We start from the raw sequence: 21,525 nt of genomic DNA on the forward strand, positions 1-21,525 counted from the left end.
TTACTTATGCCAGGAAATGAATGAATAAAAAAAGTTCATAAACAGTAAAATGTGTATTAAAATGCATAGCAAAGTGTTGCAATAGATGATGTAGCTTATTCTTATGTGCACAATACATGGAGTTTGATTAATATAAAAAACAAGCAATATTTTAAAAAAGTTTTTAAATTATTTTTATTATTTTTAATTTTTTCTTTTTACAAAACAAATATTGTTCAATAATCTTAATAAACTGCATTTTTCCACCTCACTCAACAGCAACACAACTGGGAGAATTTGCAACTTTAGGTTCGAAAAGGAAGACAAAACAAAAAGACAAACAAAAGTTCAGTAAAAAAACAACATAAATACAAACACAAACAACAAGCATGTTTTAATTTGAGCAAATAAATGGTTTATACTGTAAAATTCTACAGAATACAAACAAAAACAGAAAACCCAAAAAGAGTGACTATGGCACAAGATGTTTAACAAAAAATCATTAAAATCATTAAAAACTGAATGTCTACCAAGCTACAGAACGAATCATTAACTGTGACTCTTCTATTAGGGCAAAATAAAATACATCAAATCTACAAATCATGATGAAGCTACAGCAGAATGGGCAAAATTACAAACAAACAAAAAAGTTGAAATTATCAAAATTTAAAAAAATGTGCCAGAACTACAGTTGAATAAAGTAAAGCAAGAGAAAGTCGAACAGAGCCAATCAGACGCTTAAGTATCTATATAGATCAATAAATAACCTGCACTATGGTCCTGGCTCTGGGTCTAGCTTACACAAACAATCAAAACAATAAAACTAAACAAACAAAAGGATACTTTATACAAGCTTTTAAGATTCATCAGAAACAAAATAATTTTTTTAAACAAAAGCAAACAAAACTATAACAACCTGTTTACAGTAGCTTTCAAAGACCAAAAATATGGTTTATGGGTTAAAAATATACTGAGTTATAAAAACAAACAAAACAAGCAAAAGGTTGATTTATGACAGAAAAAAAATCTAATATTTTACAAGAAATGTCTGCTTGACAGTCTTCTAAAAGAACAAACTAAAAGCATGTTTTGTTTTTTAACAAACAAAATTTCTCAATTCAGCCAGATAATTTAAACCTAAATTTAATATTACCAGTTTATTAAGAAATGGCATTTTTCTGTAAATTAAGGGGAAGTGTGGCAGTCAAGACTCTCCTATAGAGCTGACTTTTCATATTATCTCTACAAAAGAAAAAGAAAAAAATAAATTTTCCAAGGACAAATTTTTTCAAATTTTCAGATTTTTCTCTTTAACAATCCTCAAAATGTAAAAACTAAAGTTAACTTTTTGACAGCCTTTAATACACACCTCTACACTGATCAGATTAATAGTTTGAAAACAGTGTCTTTTATAACTAAACATCCAAAGGCTATGAATTTTTTATTAAGATTTGATAAGTTTTTTTTGTTGCTGTTATGAATTTATTATGATTTGAAATGGTTGTCTTCCGTAGATATTTAGTTTTTTTCCCTTAGGTATGCTTTTGAGAATCCGGGCCCCTGCTTAAGGTATCTGGCTAACTGTAAAAACTCAGTCTATCCTATAGTCTACCATGAAAAAACACAAAATATTTTAAAGAAAGTAAGGGGGAAAAGAAGGGAAGAAAAATGACACAAAAACACAAATAAACACTTACAATTATACAATCTGCTTTCGGAATCTAAAGAGTTATGAAAAAGTGTGGGTAATAAATAAATAATGAAAAAGTTCTACCCTGGTCTGGATGGTTCTAGAACTTGTCCAGTGTTCTCAGATCAAAACAACTGCATTTATTGATGGTTATGAAGAGAATCAGGAAAAATACTAATAAAACTCTTAATCCTATAAAACCATCTGTGTGTTTATTCACCAATAAACACCAAACACTCCTACTTTCACTTTCGGTCACATAAATAACACACACTTACACACTATCGCGCACCAGTTAAACCATTAAGGCAAAGGATCCTGAGGAAGTTAAACTATAAGTCTCAATGTTAGGAACATCTCACTCTCACAAACTCAAAGATGGCAAGTTCAGGTCCAGAAAATAAAAATCCACCCTAGAATTTTGTTACACCTGCCTGGAGGAAGCTACTTCCACTTCCACTGCTTAAAAGCAGCCAAGCCCCATCTACTTCAACTGCTTAGAAGCAAACAGGCCCTTCGCATCCACTGCCTGGAAATAGCTAAGCCCATTATTTCCACTGTTTGGAGACAAACAAGCCTTTTACTTCCACTGCCTGGAAGCAGCCAAGCCCTCCACCTATTTCTACTGCCTGGAAGCAGTCATGCCCTCCACTTTACAGCCTGGGAAACAGCCAATCCCTCCACTTCCACTGCCTGGAAGCAATCAAGCCCTCCACTTCCACTGCCTGGAAGCAGTCAAGCCCTCCACTTCCACTGCCTGGAAGCAATCAAGCCCTCCACTTCCACTGCCTGGAAGCAATCAAGCCCTCCACTTCCACTTCCTGGAAGCAGTCAAGCCCTCTACTTCCACTGCCTGGAAGAAAAAAGCCCTCCACTTCCACTGCCTGGAAGCAATCAAGCCATCCACGGTCACTGCCTGGAGGCAAACAAACCGACCGTCTACTTCCACTGCCTGGAAATAGCCAAGCCCTCAACTTCCACTGCTTGTAGACAAACAGGCCTTCTACTTCCACTGCCTGGAAGCAATCAAGACCTCAAATTCCACTGCCTGAAAGCAGCCAAGCCCTCCACTTCCACTTCCTGGAAGCAATCAAGACCTCTACTTCCACTGCCTGGAAGCATTCAAGCCCTCAACTTCCATTGCCTGGGTAACAGCCAAGCCCTCTCCTTCACTGCCTGGAAGCAGCCAAGCCCTCCACCTATTTCTACTGCCTGGAAGCAGTCATGCCCTCCACTTTACTGCCTGGTAAACAGCCAAGCCCTCCACTTCCACTTCCTGGAAGCAATCAAGACCTCTACTTCCACTGCCTGGAAGCAGTCAAGCCCTCTACTTCCACTGCCTGGGAAACAGCCAAGCCCTCCACGTCCACTGCCTGGAAGCAATCAAGCCCTCTACTTCCACTGCCAGGGAAACAGCCAAGCCCTCCACTTCCACTGCCTGGAAGCAATCAAGCCCTTCACTTCCACTGCCTGGAAGCAGTCAAGCCCTCTACTTCCACTGCCTGGAAGCAGTCAAGCCCTCTACTTCCACTGCCTGGAAGCAAACAAGCCATTCACGGTCACTGCCTGGAGGCAAACAAACAGACCGTCTACTTCCACTATATGGAAATAGCCAAGCCCTCCACCTCCATTGCTTGGAGACAATCAAGACCTCTACTTCCACTGGATTTTTGAATTTCTGAACATGGATCTGCCACCTCTGCACATATGCACTGCAGTAACATGCACAATAATATTTTTCTCAATAAGTGCTTCCATTGTAATAAAGTCTGTACACAACAAAAGCAAAAATACATCATACAGAATCACTCACTCACACAGACTTCACAGACATATTTCTCTCAAACTAAAACAAAAAACTATATACAGTTAAAGAACAGTCACAAGCCCTCTCCCTCTTTCTAAAGTTCTTTGATGTCATTCCGAAATAAACACATGGTCGGGAAATGCCGTCCAACACTTTAACATATACAGCTTCCACTTTACAAAAGAGAGAAATATAACGAGCTTCTGAATACGTCCACTTCTTCTGCCTGGAGTTCAGAACAGGTTCTCCTCAAATATGGCCATCAGGTCACTCTGGAAGTTCATGTCGATCGTTGCTGCCATCTACAGGACAGAAAAGAAATGATCTGTCATTTAGGGTAATGCTGCACAACAAATACACTATACAAAACATTCCAATATTAAAGATTTCTGAAACTTCCTTCAGAAAAAAATGTATTTTGGAAACTTCTGCAACTGACATATTTAAAGGTTTAGACAATCTTAAAAATATGTGATATTTTCCAAATTTCCTCAAGTTATTTTGATATTTTTTTCCAGGTGACAAATTTAGAATTTTTATAATTTGCAGAATTTCCTTAAAAAATACAAATTCAGAAATATAGTATTTTGCAGAACTTCTGCAGGTAACAATTTTCACAAAGAATTGACCAATAAAACAATATGAAATTATTGTACTGTGATATTCAGTGTTCTTTTCATTATTTCAAAACGTTCTGCATTGAAGATTAATACTAAAGTCATCCAAACTTTGAAGAAAACATGTGGAATTATTTAGTAAACAAAATTTTTTTAAAAGAAACCAGAATGTGTTTTATATTTTTACATTCTGGATTTTCTCAGTCAGTTTTATGAGGTAGAGTCTCCTGGAATTCATGCTTTCAGTTAACAGCTGTGCTGAACTCATCAAGAGTTAATTACTTGAATTTCTTGTCTCTTAATAAAGTGTTTGAGAGCATCAGTTAAAGTAAAGTAGTGAAGAGGTAGAGTTACAGGTATACAGTGAATAGTGAATATTTGAGTAATGTTCTAATCCAGATTATGAGAAAAGAATGAAGCTCCCAGATAAGAGCATCTAAATACTTCTCAGAGTATTTTAGTTTGTTTAACACTGTTTTTAAGTTACTACATGATTCATTATGTGTTCCTTCAGAATCTGATAGATCACTTCAGTATATATTTACAGTATGTGAGTATCTGGTCTCACCGCCTCCCTCCTCCTCCTCTCCTGCTCTCTCCGGCGTAGCAGCTCCCTCTGCTGGTCGGTGGTGGGAGTGTTGGCTCGGGGCTGAGTGTGTGTGTGAGTGTGTGAGTGTGTGTTGGGTGAGGGGGTCTGGTTCGGCCGTGGTGGGGGGGTCTGAGGATCACTCAGGACCTTACGGATCTCCTCACACACCTCCTCACTGGAGAGAGAGAGAGATCATTAGCATAACTTAACACCCATTAATATTGCACAATATAATATTTAAAAAAATGAAGATTTCACTTCAGTTTCTGAATCAGTTTCTCTGATTTTGCTATTTATAGGTTTATGTTTGAGTAAAATGAACATTGTTGTTTTATTCTATAAACTACAGACAACATTTCTCCCAAATTCCACATAAAATATTCTCATTTAGAGCATTTATTTACAGAAAATGAGAAATGACTGAAATAACAAAAAAGATGCAGAGCTTTCAGACCTCAAATAATGCAAAGAAAACAAGTTCATATTTATAAGGTTTTAAGAGTTCAGAATAGGGGTGGGCGATATGGCGCTAAAATAAAATTGCAATACTCTGGGCAATATGACAAAGCACTGAATTTCAAAAAATTATTTAAAAAATACACGACTGCAATTAAATGAAAATTAAATTCTATTACTGCATGTAATATGATATGGCGCACCCCTAACTGAGTTATTAAAAAATATAAGAATTTTACCAGATTCATCACACCCTGATGTGATACGAAGTGGTTGGTGATATTTTAGGGTATAAAATTGTTCACGATATTAAAAAATGTTATTGCGTACGATGGGATATGAAACACCCCTATTTCAGAAATCAATATTTGGTGGAATAAACCTGGTTTTTAATCACAGTTTTAATTTTATGCATCTTGGCATCATGTTCTCCTCCTCCACCAGTCTTACACACTGCTTTTGGATAACTTTATGCTGCTTTACTCCTGGTGCAAAAATTCAAGCAGTTCAGTTTGGTGGTTTGATGGCTTGTGATCATCCATCTTCCTCTTGATTATATTCCAGTTTTTAATTTGGTAAAAATCAAAGAAAATCATCATTTTCGGTGGTCTTTAATTTTTTTACAGAACTGTAAATATTAACCAATCAAGCAGGAGAGTCAGCCAGATCCTCACAACACCACAGCAACCACCTAGAAAGGGTAACAGTAGTGAAAGGGGGCGTGCTCTCTCTCACCGGGGTTTGTCGCTCTCTCGCCGCACTCTCTCCCTCTCTCGCTCGGCCTGCAGCGCTCTCTCTCTCTCCTCCTTCTCTCTCGCCACGCGCCGGAACTGCTCGAAGCTGTCGCTGGACGAGCGAGCCAATGAGGAGCCGGCAGAGCCGGAGGAGGCGGGTCTTTGGGCCAGACTGGCCCAGGAGCCCATGCTCTTCACCTTCATCTCCTATAGAGAGAGAAAATGTGTATATTTTATATAGATTTATATATGAATTAAATATATATTTAGTGTTAATGTACGATAGACAACCAGCTAAAACTAATATAAATTTAAAAAAAAAACCACATTTAACATTTTACAATTGTGCACTTTACAATAAAATTAACCACTAAGCAACACCATAGCATCCACCTGGGACACAATAACAACCACCTAACAAACATTTAGCAACCACTTTGCAACACAATTGCAATCCACTAGCATACCATAACAACAACCCTGTAACACTACAGCAATAGCCTAGCAACCACTTAGAGCAACACCTGGGATACCACAGCAACCACCCAGCAACACAACTAAAGTAACCTAGCAACTACTAAGCACCAACATTACATTTACCTGAGATACCTTAGCATCCACCCAGTAACACAACTGCAGTAACCTAGAAACAACTTAGCCACCATTTAGCATCACAATAATCTAGCAATGCCTTAGCAACACCATAGCATTCACCTGGAATACCATAGCAGCCACCCAGCAACACAACTGCAGTAACCTAGCAATGACGTAGCAACACCATAGCAACTACCTAGTAAACACTTAACAAAATGACAGCAATCCCCTAGCAACAATAAAGCAACAATCTAGTAACCACTAAGCAAAGCCATAGCAACCACCTGAGATACCACAACAACCACCAAGCAGCTCTATAGCAATAACATAGCCACCACTTAGAAACACTATACCGTTCTCCTTGGATTTCTTAGCAGCCACCTAGCAACACAACTGAAGTAACTTAGCAACAACTTAGCAACACCATAGCACTCACCTAGCATCACCATAGCAACCACTTAGTAACCACTTAATAATGCCACAGCAACCACCAAACACAATAGCAATAATCTAACAACCAATAAGGAACACCATAGCAACCACCTGGGATATCATTACAACCGTCTAGCAACATCAGAGCAACCGACTGTGATCTTCAATCGGTTTGTCAGCATTTATTACTCCCATTTGACTTAAAAGACTGAACACAATACTATATAAAGTAAAAAAAAAAACACACCTTTTTAGGAGCGATAGGAGTTTTCGCCTCATGTTTGATTTTGTTCTGTACAGAAGGGGGCGGGGCTGACACCTCCAGACGCTCTGGCTTCAGGTCAGATCCTGATTGGATAGAGAGGAAATCAGTTAAATACCCACAGAGCCATTCGTCACACATAACTGGACATAAGCTTTAATAATTATATATAAAATAAAATACGCTGAAATTACTCACTGCTAAGATGTGGTTTAGCTTCAGGCAGACTGGGTGGAGATGAGTACAGTCTCTCTTGTTTCACCAAAACCTGCACAATTACAGAATTAGCATAGCACCAAGTTAGCCTAGAACAGAATTAGCATAGCACATAGAGTTATTATTTTATTAAAAATTTAGTTGACCAGCTGAAACTGGAACTCACTGGGTTCTTGCGCTGTCGGCTGACAGGAGCTGATTGTAGCACCATAGGGTGGAACTCGGACATCAGGGGGGAGGAGCTTTCCCTTAGTGGACCTATCACAGAGAGGGTTACAGCGTTACATCCTGGTTCTTTAGTATCTCTGAGGTTAAGGTGAGGAACAGAAGCAGTGAGTAGAACTGTACCGAGTGGAGACGTCTGCTGCGGAGGTTCTGAGCTCGGCTGCGCTGTCGACTGGACGCCTCCCTGAAGCGACTGCAGACACAACTGCACCTACAAACAGAACCAGAACCAGGACCTCATCAGCACCTCAGCTCAGGTGATCATTACTTTAATTTACACAGCATATTATAGACCAAATGTGTAGTTATTTTCAGGAAATTCAACTTAAATATGTATTCAACTGTGATTTGATCAAAAACTTGATAAAAAGTGTTTGTAATTTTTGTTATATATTGATATTCCATTTTGTATTGTGCTCTTGAATTTTGATTATGTGGTTTTTCCACCAAATTCGGCTTGTTTCATAATTGCATTCACCTAAAAGCCTTTATTGCAAACCATTTAAAATGAAAATATACTGTGTTGTGAACATCTGTGGCAGCCTTAGGTATTCGGCTATAGTTCAAGCATCTGAAGGATAGGTTTTAGACAGACTCTGGGCTGGATGTTTTGTATTGTCTGTTGTTTTTTTTTAAAGTATGGAGGCTTTTGAGGAGACGTTTAGTTTTGTTGTGCATGGGTCATTCAATTCTGTGGCAATCTGCAATCATATCCAGAACACGAGCTAAAACACTCCTTGAAGACGCAAAGATTTGGGAAGCTTTAGTTTAGTTACTAGCTGATCTCCAAAAAATCCAAGGCTGTAAGCTGTGAAGATAATTGGTCACCCACATGGATATGGAACCGATTCTTGCAACTGCGGCACAAAACTCTTGTTCTATCCCGTACAAACGGATGTCCTGAAAGGTGCCTTGCCTTGATAGTGCAGCAGAAAACCCTGAAAATCACTTTCTCTCTTAATCTCTTAATATAACCTCTTAGAAAGTCAAGTCAAAAATCGAAGTGTGAACTGAAGTTACCTGACTCAGGGGTATCGGCGACTCCTCTGCTTCGTCCTCCTCGTCCTCCAGCAGGGCCTGGGGAGGCTGGGCAGAAAGAAGGCCCAGAAGAGAGGGACCCAGCGGGGGTAACGACCGCAGGGCAGGGGCCGGAGGAAGTGAGAGAGCGACAGGGGAGGGTTTAGGGGGTGGAGAGACGGGTAGAGGAGAAGGTTTTGGTGGTAGAGAGACGGGAACAGGAGGGGGTTTAGTGAGAAGAGGTGTTGCGTGGCTGGTTGGACGAGAGGGCTGTTGAGGCAAGGCAATGTGCAGAGCTAGAAAGAAAGAAAAAATTACACCGTTATCCTTAAACAGGGGCCGGCCTCTCTCTCAGACTCTGGCTGCTGATGGAAAAGCACCATGACCTACTGGCGTTAAACTACCAGACATTTAAGTTTGACCAAAGGACCAAATTTGGTCTGACCGAAAGCAGTGGATCAGCTGAACCATGGTGCGGTTTGTTTGCAGTGTGAAAATACTTGTTTGGACAGTTCAGACTTTCAGAACAACTATAGAAATTTTATAGTGTTAGTTTGTGATTACTATATCTACTGTAACTGTAGATTTATCTATAGACTTGTACTTGCAGGGACGCAGAATTCTGCACAACACCTGAAGAGGTAACTTGCCGAAATGACAACATTCTACAAACCAATCAGTGTCAACTAAAGGGGGACTCCGCCCATACAGGTGATGACAGGAGTGTGTGTGTACCTGGAGAAGGAAGAGCAGCTGGATTGTGGTTGAGGAAGGGGTGTGTCTCCGCCGGCCCATGTGACTGAGAGAGTGTGTGTGAGGTTGTGTTCGTATTGAGTGTGTGTGAAGGTGCCAGAGGTGGGCCAAACTGGGAATCGAAACTGGTTCCAAGTAGATGGGACGGTTCCAGTGCCTGGGTGGTGGTGGGAGGGTTAGTGCACGTGGTCGTCGACTGAACAACCTTTGCCTGAGTTTGGGAAGGAGGCGGGGCCTCGGCTGGACGCTTTGACCTTTTGACCTCCTTAGCTGTGCGAGGTTTCCTCTTCTGTTTAGGGGCTGGCCCTATTAAAAGAGTTAAAAAGTATAAATTAATAACATTCTGTTTAACATCTGTTACTTAGTACACCAGTGATGACTTTCTTCTTTAGGACATTCCAAATGGTTGTACTTGGCTATGGCCAATATTTGTCAAATGGATCTAATTAGTTTTCCATCTTCTCTCAGCTTTACAATTGGTTGTTTTTTGGACTCACAGTTCCAATACTTTTGGAGAGGAGTGTAGATATTGTGATAATACTCCGAGGAGGCGGAGCTACAGTCTCTCATTAGGGTGAATATATGTTAATAACACTCTAAATGTTTATACCTGCTGTACGGTCCTCACTGTCTGAAGAGCTGGACTCAGTGCTGACCGATGAAGAGCCGATCTTCGCCTTTGTTACATTTGACCGTTCACCTACAGAAGAAAACACAGTTCTAAGAATGTTTTCTTTCTTAATTTATCAATATTTAAATAATAATTAACCAATTATCGGCTATCAAATTAGTTCCTCAATCTGACCTGCCGTCCTCTTTCTCTTGAGGCAGGAGGAGACGTATCTCTCCAGCTCTCTGAGAGTCGAGGGCTTCAGCGCCTCGAAGTCGATCTCGATCTCGTCCGGGTTCGAGTTCTTCAGTGTCGGCTCGCGCAATTGGATGATGTGAACCACACGACCCAGCTTGTTGCCGGGCAACCGGTTAATATCAAGACTTAGCTGCCTTTTTTCCTCCAGAGACATGGGCTTTCCAGACGTGCCCTGAGAACCAGTCTCCACCTCTAACTCCAGAGAAGGAACCAGAGAGGGCGTGGCCAACGGGGGAGGAGCTAAAGAACGTCCAGGCTTTACTTCCTTCCTTCTGAGAGAAAGAAAAAAAAAGAGAGAGAGAAAGAAAGAGATGTACCTTAATTCACCTGGCCTTGCTATAAGCACACTGGCCAGTGTTCAATCTCACTCACAGGATAGCACCTCAGAACTTACACAGAACTTTCCGAGCTGTCTCCTAAGATAACTCTACTATGTCAGTGTATGTGATTTGGGTGAAGCGATTGAGGAATTGCAGTTCTTACTCAAGTTTTTTGCTCCTCTTTGGCTCGATTGACTCCTTAGTGATCTTGTTCCTTTTGATTGGTTGTAAAGGTTTGGGTTTTGCTTCTGGGATAAGCTCCTCCCCTAGGAGAGGGAGTGCCCCGCTGCTTTTCGCTTTGTGCTTCTCTTTCCTCTTCTCCTTTTTCTCCTTCTTCTCCTTGTCCTTCTTTCTGGGTTTGCAGACCGGCGGCTGTGACAGAGCTGCCAGCTGCTCGTGGACGGCCTTCAGCTGTAGGGGGCGACATAGAGCACAGGGTTGTTAAATACTGTAAACTGATAGAATCTGCTTAAAGCAACACCTCAGCAACCACCCATAAACCTCCTCCTACTAATCACCTTAGACCACAACGTCTTAGCAACACCATAGCAGCCAAAAACAAAGCAACCACCTGGAATTCCTTTAGAAACCTTTAAAGAAAGCCATAGCAACCACCAACCCTATATTAACCCCATAGAATCCACCAGGTATACCATGGCAGCCTCTAAGCAAAGCCACATGAACCACAGAGAATACCTCCCCTGCAACCCTCTAACACCTTATCAACTTGGGACAGCAAAGCATCCATTCCGCTAGCCAAAATTATCTACCAAACAACCCTATTGCAACCACCTAAAATATCACAGCAACCACTTAGCAGTTTGTAACCGCATAGAAACAATTTGGAAAAGCATAGCAACTTCTTAGCAACAGCATACCAGCTGACCAGTGGTGACCATGCACTCTCTCACCTGTTCCTGAAGCTCGGCCAATCTCTGAGCTCGCTCCTGATCCGAGCCATCGGAGGAGGACTCTGATTCGTCAGAGGAGGAGCTGGCGGGCGGAGGCTGTGTGGGCTGCTGTTTGATTGGCTGATGGTGGAGGATCGGAGAGGGGGAGGGCAGAGGGGGCGTGGTCTCCGGCTCATCGGGCATCTTTGCAAATCGCACCTCAAACAGTTCCTGAGGATTACGGTATATGTAGTGTTTACATTTATACAGACCATTAATAAATGAAACTAACATAATGATAGCATTTTTATTATACAAATCTGATAGTGAATCATTATTGGGGACAAATTAAAAATATATATTTAGGCTATTTAATATATGCAAAGGTAAAAATGAATGGAAACCTGAAAACGTTTGACTTTGAACCAAATCTTTATTTCTGTAACTACCTGTGTAATTAAGTATGCAATTACACCCACTCTTAATACTTGGCTTGTTGAACTCGGCTTTACCATAGATGGTGGAACATTGCTTTGAACATGATTTGATTATATTTAGTCTTATGAGAGTGTTGATGTTAAATGATTGGTTCTGCTAGTCCAGCTTTTTCTTTGTACTCTTTTTTACCTGTAGTTTTCGAGCCATGCCCACCACGTCGTGGTCTGGGGGGTTGTACTTGTAACAGTTGGAAAACATCAGCCGAACGTCTGCAGCGAATGCTTGAGCGTCGGGGTACTGCCTGCTCTCCAGCTTCACCTGCAAAGCACACAACATATGGACAAAAGTATTGAGACACATGCTCATCTAATGTTAAAGAATTCAAGAGTATCCTTTATTTAGTTTACTCTATGCGAGTAGAGTGAAAAATGAACTTAAACCTGCCATTTTTTGGTCTATTTCTGCTAGGATTCTATACAGCAGGACATAAGCACCCCCTGCTTTTTGTGTGATGAAATGCAGACTAAAGCCTGCTAAAGAAGAACTGTGTTAAATAACGAAAGTATGCAGGACAATATAAAAATATAAAGGTACCTTGATGGTGCTGAGGTCCATGGGATGTTTGATGATGTCATGGTAGTCATGGAGGCCGAGTGCATTGCTGTCCACCGGCCTGTAGAAGGGCCAGGCGTACCCTGCGTGCTTTTTCGCCATCATCTCCTTCAGCAGCCCCCTGCAGTGGTGCAGTTGTGGACCAGGGGCGGCCGCCTGACCCCCCACCGTGCCCCCCGAGTCCGGGACGTCCCGCCTGGGTCGGCCGCTCTCCCGTCGAGGACGGGGCTCCGCCGCTACAGGAGACGACTCGCTCAGCTGGTCGCTGGCGTTCGGGGTGGTGGTGTCGGCCTTCCTCTTCTGACTCTTCCTTTGCTGTGAATCAGAATCACTTCAGAATCAATTCAGATTCAGAACTGGTTCAGGCACAGATTTAAAATAGCTTCAGAATTATAATCAGTTCAAATGGGAAACTATATTTAAAATAAGTCAGTATTATTTCAGAATCTAAACCAGTCCAGAATCAGTTTCAGAATCAACATCATCAGTTCTGATAAGTCAAAGTCAAAAATAAATTAAGAATCAGAATCTATCTAGAATCAGAATCTGTTCAAATGAGTCAGAATCAGTTTCAGTTGAGAATCTGCTCACCTTTGTGATGGGCGTGGTGGTCTGAAGCACAGGTCTGATGGGCGTGGCCATGAGAGCGGAGGTGGTGACGGTCGGCATTGAGCTGGACAGAGTCTCGCTGGAGAAGGGGGCGGGGTCAGGAGGGGGAGGGTCAACTTTAGTCACAGAGGAAATGGAAAAAGCCAAAGGTTCTGGAGAGGAGGAGTCAGCCGGGATAGCGGGAGGGGCTAAAGGAAAGAAAGAGATTATAATACAAATTATTAAAATTCAATGATAATTAAATTATGTTTAAAAGTAACCTAATTTAGACCTAATTCTAATCCTGAAACTGGTGCTAGTACTGATTTAAATATTAAAGGATTCATATTTTACCTGTTTTTACACAGTAGTTAAAATACTGTAGGTCTGTGGGTTATGCAAGTTCTTTACCCAAAATCACTCACACATAAAGATAAAGATCTCAACAGCTCTATTCTTACCTGTTTCAGTCCAATTCAGAATGAGCCATTTATAGGCCTTGTCACTTTTATGCAAATAAGCAGTTGCAGGCCACGCCCTTTGTTTACGCTAAATACTTAATGGCGAAACACACAGAAGCTAGTTCATGCTTAACTGCGATAGAAAAACAACTCGTTATATGAAATATCTCTCTCATCTGCTGACTTGCCACGGACAGTAGGTACAGATCCCTCCCTCAGACAAAGTCTGCTGGCTAATCCTGCTGTGCACTGTCTGAGGATCTCAACCAGCAGACGGGAATAGCGTTTTGCATAAAATGTCCCTTTAAATATAATCTGTTCTGACCGGTTTCTAATGGTGATGTTTAATCTCTGAAATTCTCACACACATACGCACCTGGGTCACGTTTGGTCCTGCCGCGGCCCCTTGGTATTGGCTGGACCTCAGCCTCTTCCTGAGGCATCTCCGAGATCTTCTGCAGAAACATCTTTTCTAGAGCCTCCGCCATCAGCACTATATCATCCCCCGGCTACACACACAAACCCACACACACACACACACACACATATAGCAGAAAACATCAGTATAGCCTTTTGTAGTTAATTTGTTTTCTGTATAATTAAAGATATCCCGGGTCCGAGTGATCTAATTTTGAGTATCTGCCAATACCAAGCCGGAATCCAATAATTTGGAAATGCATAAAAAAAAAACACATCCAAGTTGTCCCTTTTTTAGTTGTTATTTTTTTTTATTATAATTTTAGAATTATTATTAAAATTGTGCTGGGAGATATTGTATCACTAAATAAACAAGTGCTTATTAACCATATGACTGATTTACATTTAAATAAGCATCTTTAGTCAAGTCAAGTCAAGAGTCAAGAGGCTTTTATTGTCATTACATCTGAGTACAGGTACACAGTGTAATGAAATTACGTTCCTCCGGAACCATGGTGCAACATGGAAAAACAAGCAATAGACAACATAAAGTGCAGGAGTGACGACAGTGCAACATAAAATTATAAAATCATAACACTAAAAAACAATAAAATAAATACAAAGGAGGAGACAATTTAAAGACAGGACAGTGCAGTACCGATACGGTATAATAAAGTGTATAGTGAGGATAAGGTGCAGAGATGTGTGACATACTGTAACATATAGAACATATATAATCACAGCAGTTACTGAGGTAGAGTTTATAGTTTTTAGAGTTTATAGTGCAGCAAATATTGCTGATAGGAATAAATTCATGTCAGCCTCTGTGTGCTGACTGGGTGTGTGTGTGGGTGAAGTTCAGTTCTTTGTGAGTGTAAAGGGGGGGGGTTCAGCTCAGTTTGTGTGAGTGTGTTGGGTAAGTGGAGGGGTGGGGTGGGGTTCAGCTCTGTCTCTGTGCGTTGAGAAGTCTGACTGCCTGGTGGATGAAGCTGTTGCAGAGTCTAGTAGTGGAGGCTCGGATGCTCCTGTATCTTCTGCCGGACGGCATCAGAGCGAAGAGTCTGTGTGAGGGATGGGTGGGGTCGTCCACAATGCTGGTGGCTTTGCGGATGCAGCGTGTGGTGTAGATCTCAGTGATGGAGGGAAGAGAGACTCCGATGATTTTCTCAGCTGTCCGCACTATCCGCTGTAGGGTCTTGCGGTCTGAGGTGTTGCAGTTCCCAAACCAGACGGTAATGCAGGTGCTCAGGATGCTTTCTACAGTCCCTCTGTAGAACATGGTGAGGATGGGAGGTGGGAGATGTGCTTTCCTCAGTCTCCGCAGGAAGTAGAGGCGCTGCTGGGCTTTCTTGGTTATGGAGCTGGTGTTGAGGGACCAGGTGAGGTTCTCTGCAATGTGAACACCGAGGAACTTGGTGTTTTCCACAATTTCCACAGCAGAGCCGTTGATATTCAGCGGGTGGTGGACACCTGGAGCTCTCCTGAAGTCAACAACCATCTCCTTGGTTTTATCCACATTAAGAGATAGGTTGTTGGTTCTGCACCAGTCCGTCAGCCACTGCACCTCCTCTCTGTATGCTGACTCGTCGTTCTTGCTGATGAGGCCAACTACAGTTGTGTCATCAGCGAACTTGATGATGTGGTTTGAGCTGTACTTTGCAGTACAGTCATGAGTCAGCAGAGTGAACAGCAGTGGGCTGAGCACACAGCCCTGGGGGGCGCCGGTGCTCAGTATGGTGGTGCTGGAGGTGTTGTTTCCAATCCTGACTGATTGTGGTCTCTCAGTCAGGAAGTCTAAAACCCAGTTGCAGAGGGAGGAGTTCAGGCCCAGCAAGCTCAGTTTTCCGATCAGATGCTGAGGGATGATGGTGTTGAATGCTGAACTGAAGTCGATGAACAGCATTCGAACATAGCAGTCTTTGTTGTCCAGGTGGAGCGCAGTAGAGATGGCATCGTCTGTTGATCTGTTTGGACGATACGCAAACTGCAGAGGGTCCAGTGAGGACGGGAGCTGGTTTTTGATGTGCCTCATGACCAGCTTCTCAAAGCACTTCATGATGATGGGAGTAAGTGCAATATAATGGTAGTCATTAAGGCAGGACACTTGAGACTTCTTCGGCACAGGGACGATGGTGGTCGTCTTGAAGCACGTCGGCACGATTGCAGTACTCAGAGAGATGTTGAAAATGTCCGTGAGAACATCCGTGAGTTGTTCTGCACATCCTCTGAGCACTCTGCCAGGTGTGCTGTCTGGTCCTGGGGCTTTCCGTGGAGTAGAGTTTTCCGCACATCAGCTGAGGACAGGCACAGTACCTGATCGTTTGGAAGAGGTGTGGTCTTCCTTGCTGTCGTGTAGTTCTATGCTTCGAACCTTGCGTAGAAGGAGTTCAGTGCATCTGGAAGGGAGGCATCACTGTTACAAGCGGGGGAGGTGACTTGTAGTTGGTGATGGTCTGGATGCCCTGCCACATGCGCCGAGTGTCAGTAATGTCCGGGAAGTGGGCGTGGATTTTCTTTGCGTAGGTGCGCTTTGCCTCTCTGATCCCCCGGGAGAGCTTGGCTCTAGCTGTTTGGAGGCCAGCCCTGTCCCCCGACTTGTAGGCCTTGTCTCGGGTTCTCAGCAGCACACACACCTCTGCAGTCATCCACGGCTTCTGGTTGGGGCGGGTTGTAATGGTTTTGGAGACAGTAACATCCTCAATGCACTTGCTGATGTAGCCAGTCACTGAGTCTGTGTACTCCTCCAGGTTGATGGAGTCATCAGAAGTAGCAGCTTCTCTGAACATGTCCCAGTCAGTGTGCTCAAAACAGTCCTGAAGAGCAGAGATGGCTCCTGGAGGCCAGGTTGTAACTTGCTTCTTCTCTGATTTGGCACGTCTGATGAGCTGTCTGTATGCTGGGATAAGCATGACAGAGATATGATCAGAGTAGCCGTAGTGGGGGTGGGGCTCTGCTCCGTACGCACCGGGAATGTTAGTATACACACAATCGAGCAGGTTAGCTCCACGAGTTGGAAAATTCACATGTTGGTGAAAGCTGGGCAGCAGAGCCTTCAGGTTACTGTGACTGAAATCACCAGCAACAATAAACAGTCCGTCGGGGTGTGAGTTCTGGAGTTTGGAGATATCGGTGTACAGTTCTTGCAGAGCGTTAGCATTAGCACCGTTAGCATTAGCACTGGGTGCTACATACACTGCTATTATGTACATGCTGCTAAGCTCTCTGGGCAGGTAGAATGGCCTGGCTCTGACTACAGCAAACTCCACCAGCGGCGAGCAGTAGCTGGAGATCAGGATGGAACAGCTGGCCAGCTGGAGTTAGCCATTAGCTTAGCGCGGACTCCGGCTCTCTTACCGCGCTTTCGGCTCCTCGCGCACCGCTTGCGGAGAGACCTCTTCCGGCTAGCAGGCTCAGGAAACCCCGCGGATCTTAGCAGGCCTAGCGCGCGTAGCTCCGCGCATAGACCGTCTGTAAGTTCAGTTTTTTGTTGATTTTGCAGGTCTAGCAGGGTCTGTCGGTCGTAAGGTGTTCCCATAGCGAACTTTTGCATGATTGCGAGTTCAGATCGGATTATTTACACAGAAAAACAAACAAAAGCACCGTGTTTTGCTTCTGGAGTAGCCGCTGCGACTGCTCGCACCGCCGACAGGAAGTAAGTAAGTACTTAAATAAACTAAAAATATCACACAACAACAATTCTGAGATTTATTATAATTCAGATTCATTAAAAGCTGGTATTTCGCTGTACGCTTGTTAATGAGACAGTAATAATGGAGGAAAATAAGTGTGGACAAAAGTAGAGGATGGCTAGATAGGTAGCTTGTTAAATTAGCGTCCTTGCTTACCGGCCACGCCTATAAACAGCGCGACAGTGTGAGCAACCATATGGGCATTCTCAACGTAGCGTTACATTATTGATACATCAGTGATTCCAATCCTTTGAAAATTATGTGATCGAATCTGAATTACAGTCACGTGATAGTGTGTGTGTATATGTATGTACCTTGTTGTAGATGTAGCAGTTGGTAAACATGGTGTTAAAGTCTTGAATACACTCTTGAGCGTTCCGGTAGTATCGGTTCTCCAGACGCTTCTTTATGGTCCCCATATCCATCGGACACTTAATGATCTTATAATAATCCTGAGGAAAAGGGGGCAGGATTAAACACATTAAAACAGTGACAGGGTGAAAATTAAACTCACTGCCAAAACAAATAATTCAGCATACAGTTATTAGACCACAAGAGGGCGCTACCTTATAAAAAGGCTGTCAAAAGCTACATCTGTGTAGTGCACCTCCTGGTGAGAGTTTGGACTCTGATGATAGTCAGGTGTGAAATTAGAGTCTTGTGGTGGCTTTAATGCGGACTGAAGAGTTCACACTGTAAACTGCTGCTGTGACTGATGATCTGAGGAGTGTCTCATACGGCAGCGGTCAGCCCTAGTAGTGATAGGAGGAACACTAACAGCTCAGCTTCCACCTTCAAAGTACAGAGCAGGATCTACAGGTCCAGCTGTAACAACATCTGTGGGTAAATGTGCTGCAGGATCCAAACAGAACCTGTAGAACCTCCAAACCCAACCGTCTCAATCTCATCTTATATCCAGCATAGACGATCCAACAGGGTCCAAACTAGAGCCTACTTTCAATTGTTTGTATTAATTTTCCCCAATAAATAAACATATTAAAATAACTATATATGATGAATCTGCGTTTTTAAAGGAACCACACACACACTTACAGGAAGGCGTAGTTTGACGGCATCTACAGGAGCCTGGAACGGCCACGAAAACTGATGTTTCCACAGGGTCTTCAGAACCACCTTCAGCAGATACTGCAGCTGATTGGTCATCCTCGCAGGGTGGGTGTGGTTAGTGGTCTCAGGGACTAGAGGGTTTTTAGAGAGGGGAGTGGCTTCCACACTGTCCCCCATTCTGATTGGTTGGTATCTGGGCCTGGAGCCACCCAGTCTGAGCTCAGTGTGGAAGCAGGAGTGCGGTGGGCAGAGCCAAGACAGAGACGGCCATCACTGACATCACTGCAAAAAATACGGTATCCCCATTTATCACATTATTGATAATAACAGTAATAAGAAGAAGGCTACCTTTAAGATTTACAGTATATATGTAAATGAGCTCTATTCTGATTGGCTGTCTTGCAAAAAGCACTCCTTATAACAGAGCCTGATCCCTTATTCTTAACCAGTTCTGATTTTCAAACAAATCTGATTTCATTCTGAATACTATTGTGAAATATTGTGCTCCGAATTCTAAATTGATTCTAAATTTCCAAATGAATCTGATTCTAAATGCTATTATATTAATAATGCTAAGTATTTTAAATTAATTAATTTAAAGAGTATTCTAAATCATTATGGACCTAATTCCAAGAAGTAATCTGATCCTTAGACTGAATCAGTTCCAACTTTCAAAAGAATCTGATTCTAACTGATTTTAAATAAATCTAATTTTAATTAAAGGCTATTTTGCAGTATTTTGATTCTTTTTATTCTAAACCAGTTCTGACTTTAATTTGAATGTGAACACTTTTCTTACATACAGAAGTGGCCTTAACTGACATCTCTGCAAAAAACACATACAGTATTCTCGTTATCATATTATAATAAAAAATAATTAGATGAAGAATCCTTTTAGAATTTAAAGTACATATTTAAATCAGCTCTTTTCTGATTGGCTGTCTTCGCTCCTAATAACAGCAGCATGAGTCGGCGGGGCTAATCTGTTTTTGTTAACATTTTTAGTTTTTAAATAAATAAAACAACAACTAAATTAATTTAATGATGGTAATTATATAAAATAATAATAAATATTTAGTTTATTTCGTTCTTTTCCCCAAAATAAACAACCAAGCAGGCCGGTGAGGGCGGGGCTTACTCAGCCGTCCAATAGGAGGAACGCAGTGAGCGCACGCGCTGCTCGGCTGCGCTTCCCGCTCGCTACGCTGCGTAACCCCGCTTCGTGATTCCATGGCTGCGCTGGTATTCACAGAGCGGCTTTACGCCAGAGCCCCGGCGTATCGCCCGCACAGCGCAGAGAGCGCTACGTTAGGTTACGGAGTTAGCGTAACCGCTGTCACGATACGGCCTGTTTGCGGGATCAGAAACAGGATAAAACGCGGCAGATTCGGATTAAAAATGCGATTAATCGATGCGGGACGCGTTAAATATCAGATTAAAATATTTTAAATATCGAGTTTTATTAATAAAAGCGTTAATTTAGTCGTTTAAAGCACCGTATCTCCCGAAACGAGGCTAAAGTTGGGTTGTCATTCGAATTGTCCCGTTCCACCTTAAATACTGCAGCAACTCCGTTCTAGCGCGGGGAGGCTTTACTGCTGTAACTGCGGGACTAACGGCAGTATTTAAGGAGGAATGGGACAATTCGAAGGATGACCCAACTTTAGCTTGATTTCTTCAGATTTAAGCCTGTAAATACACTTTTAACATTAATATAATCACACCACATATAAATAATCAACACCTATAACCAATAATCAGCGGTAATTCGTGTATTTATCAATTAATTTACCTTTATTTCAGAGCTGTCAGCGCGACGACCGAACCAGTGCAGAAAAAAACACACACATACACGTGATGACGCAGTACGCAGGCACTGACGCAAGACGCAAACCCCTCTCGGCCACGCCCCCTCTAAACGTTGGGAGAACATTAACTCGTTCATGTCCAAACGTGATAATAACATCATTATAATTTATTAATAACTAATGTATAGGGGGTTATATAAATTAATCGTTACATCCAGCCATTTGATCACATAAACCAGTATAAAATCCACTTTAAAATGTGAATTAAAGTGTGAACGAGACATGTGGACAAAATTAATAAAAAATGCTGCAAATTAAGCAAAATGCTGCACCAAGACTTTATGTATGTATATATATATATATATATATATATATATATATATATATATATATATATATATATATATATACATATATATATATATAAGTGCATTCCACATAATTAGAATATCAATGAAAAGTTGCTTTATTTCAGTAATTCAGTTGAAAATGTGAAACTCATATATTATATAGATGCATTAAACACAGAGTGACCTATTTTAAGTGTTTATTTATTTTATAGTTGATGATTATGGCTTTTTAGAATATTATATAAGACTAATTGATACTTCTGGCAGTGTGGGCAGTGTGCTGGAAAATAAAATCTGCATTTCCATAAAAGCTGTTTTCAGCAGAGGGAAGCTGTAAGATATGAAGTGCTGTAAGATTTTGTGGGAAAACAAAACTGCACTGACTTTAGACTTGATAATAAAACACAGTGGATCAACACCAGTAGATGACATGTCTCTCCAAACCATCACTGATTGGTGGAAACTTCACACTAGACTCGAGCAGTTTGGACTGTGTGTCTCTCCACTCTTCCTCCAGACTCTGATCCCTTGATTTACTTTAAATGAAATGTAAAATTGACTGATGATCAGTGATGGTTTGGAGAGACATGTCATCTGCTGGTGTTGATCCACTGTGTTTTAAGGTTTAAAAGGTTGATTGTGAAT

At 41.9% G+C, this 21,525-nt stretch overlaps 1 protein-coding gene across 6 annotated transcripts; it reads right to left on the reverse strand.

Moving 5' to 3' along the window:
- Positions 1-157: 157 nt before the first annotated feature.
- LOC103028300 (bromodomain-containing protein 3-like) lies at positions 158-20,602 on the reverse strand. 6 transcript variants are annotated; one of them, XR_007427936.1, is made up of 21 exons: positions 20,515-20,602; positions 18,708-19,004; positions 17,969-18,106; positions 13,925-14,057; positions 13,091-13,296; positions 12,482-12,814; positions 12,077-12,205; positions 11,471-11,680; positions 10,723-10,970; positions 10,177-10,511; positions 9,982-10,071; positions 9,354-9,677; positions 8,622-8,914; positions 7,725-7,812; positions 7,543-7,634; positions 7,359-7,428; positions 7,146-7,246; positions 5,874-6,079; positions 4,662-4,857; positions 3,321-3,778; positions 158-2,702 (listed from the first exon to the last, which is right to left on the reverse strand). XR_007427936.1 is itself a non-coding variant. In XM_049469408.1 (20 exons), exons 2-20 carry the CDS (start codon positions 18,897-18,899, stop codon positions 3,710-3,712), a joined length of 3,450 nt encoding a protein of 1,149 aa, XP_049325365.1. In that variant the 5' UTR covers positions 18,900-19,004; positions 20,515-20,602; the 3' UTR covers positions 158-3,709. The 6 variants fall into 6 exon arrangements, 2 of the variants coding, with proteins under 2 accessions (XP_049325365.1, XP_022530155.2); XR_007427938.1 differs by having other exon boundaries at positions 158-2,475; positions 2,963-3,778; XR_007427935.1 differs by having other exon boundaries at positions 158-2,831; positions 2,963-3,778.
- Positions 20,603-21,525: the final 923 nt, after the last annotated feature.

Source organism: Astyanax mexicanus, chromosome 21 (assembly GCF_023375975.1).
Source record: "Astyanax mexicanus isolate ESR-SI-001 chromosome 21, AstMex3_surface, whole genome shotgun sequence".
In the NCBI taxonomy this organism is placed as follows: domain Eukaryota; kingdom Metazoa; phylum Chordata; class Actinopteri; order Characiformes; family Acestrorhamphidae; genus Astyanax; species Astyanax mexicanus.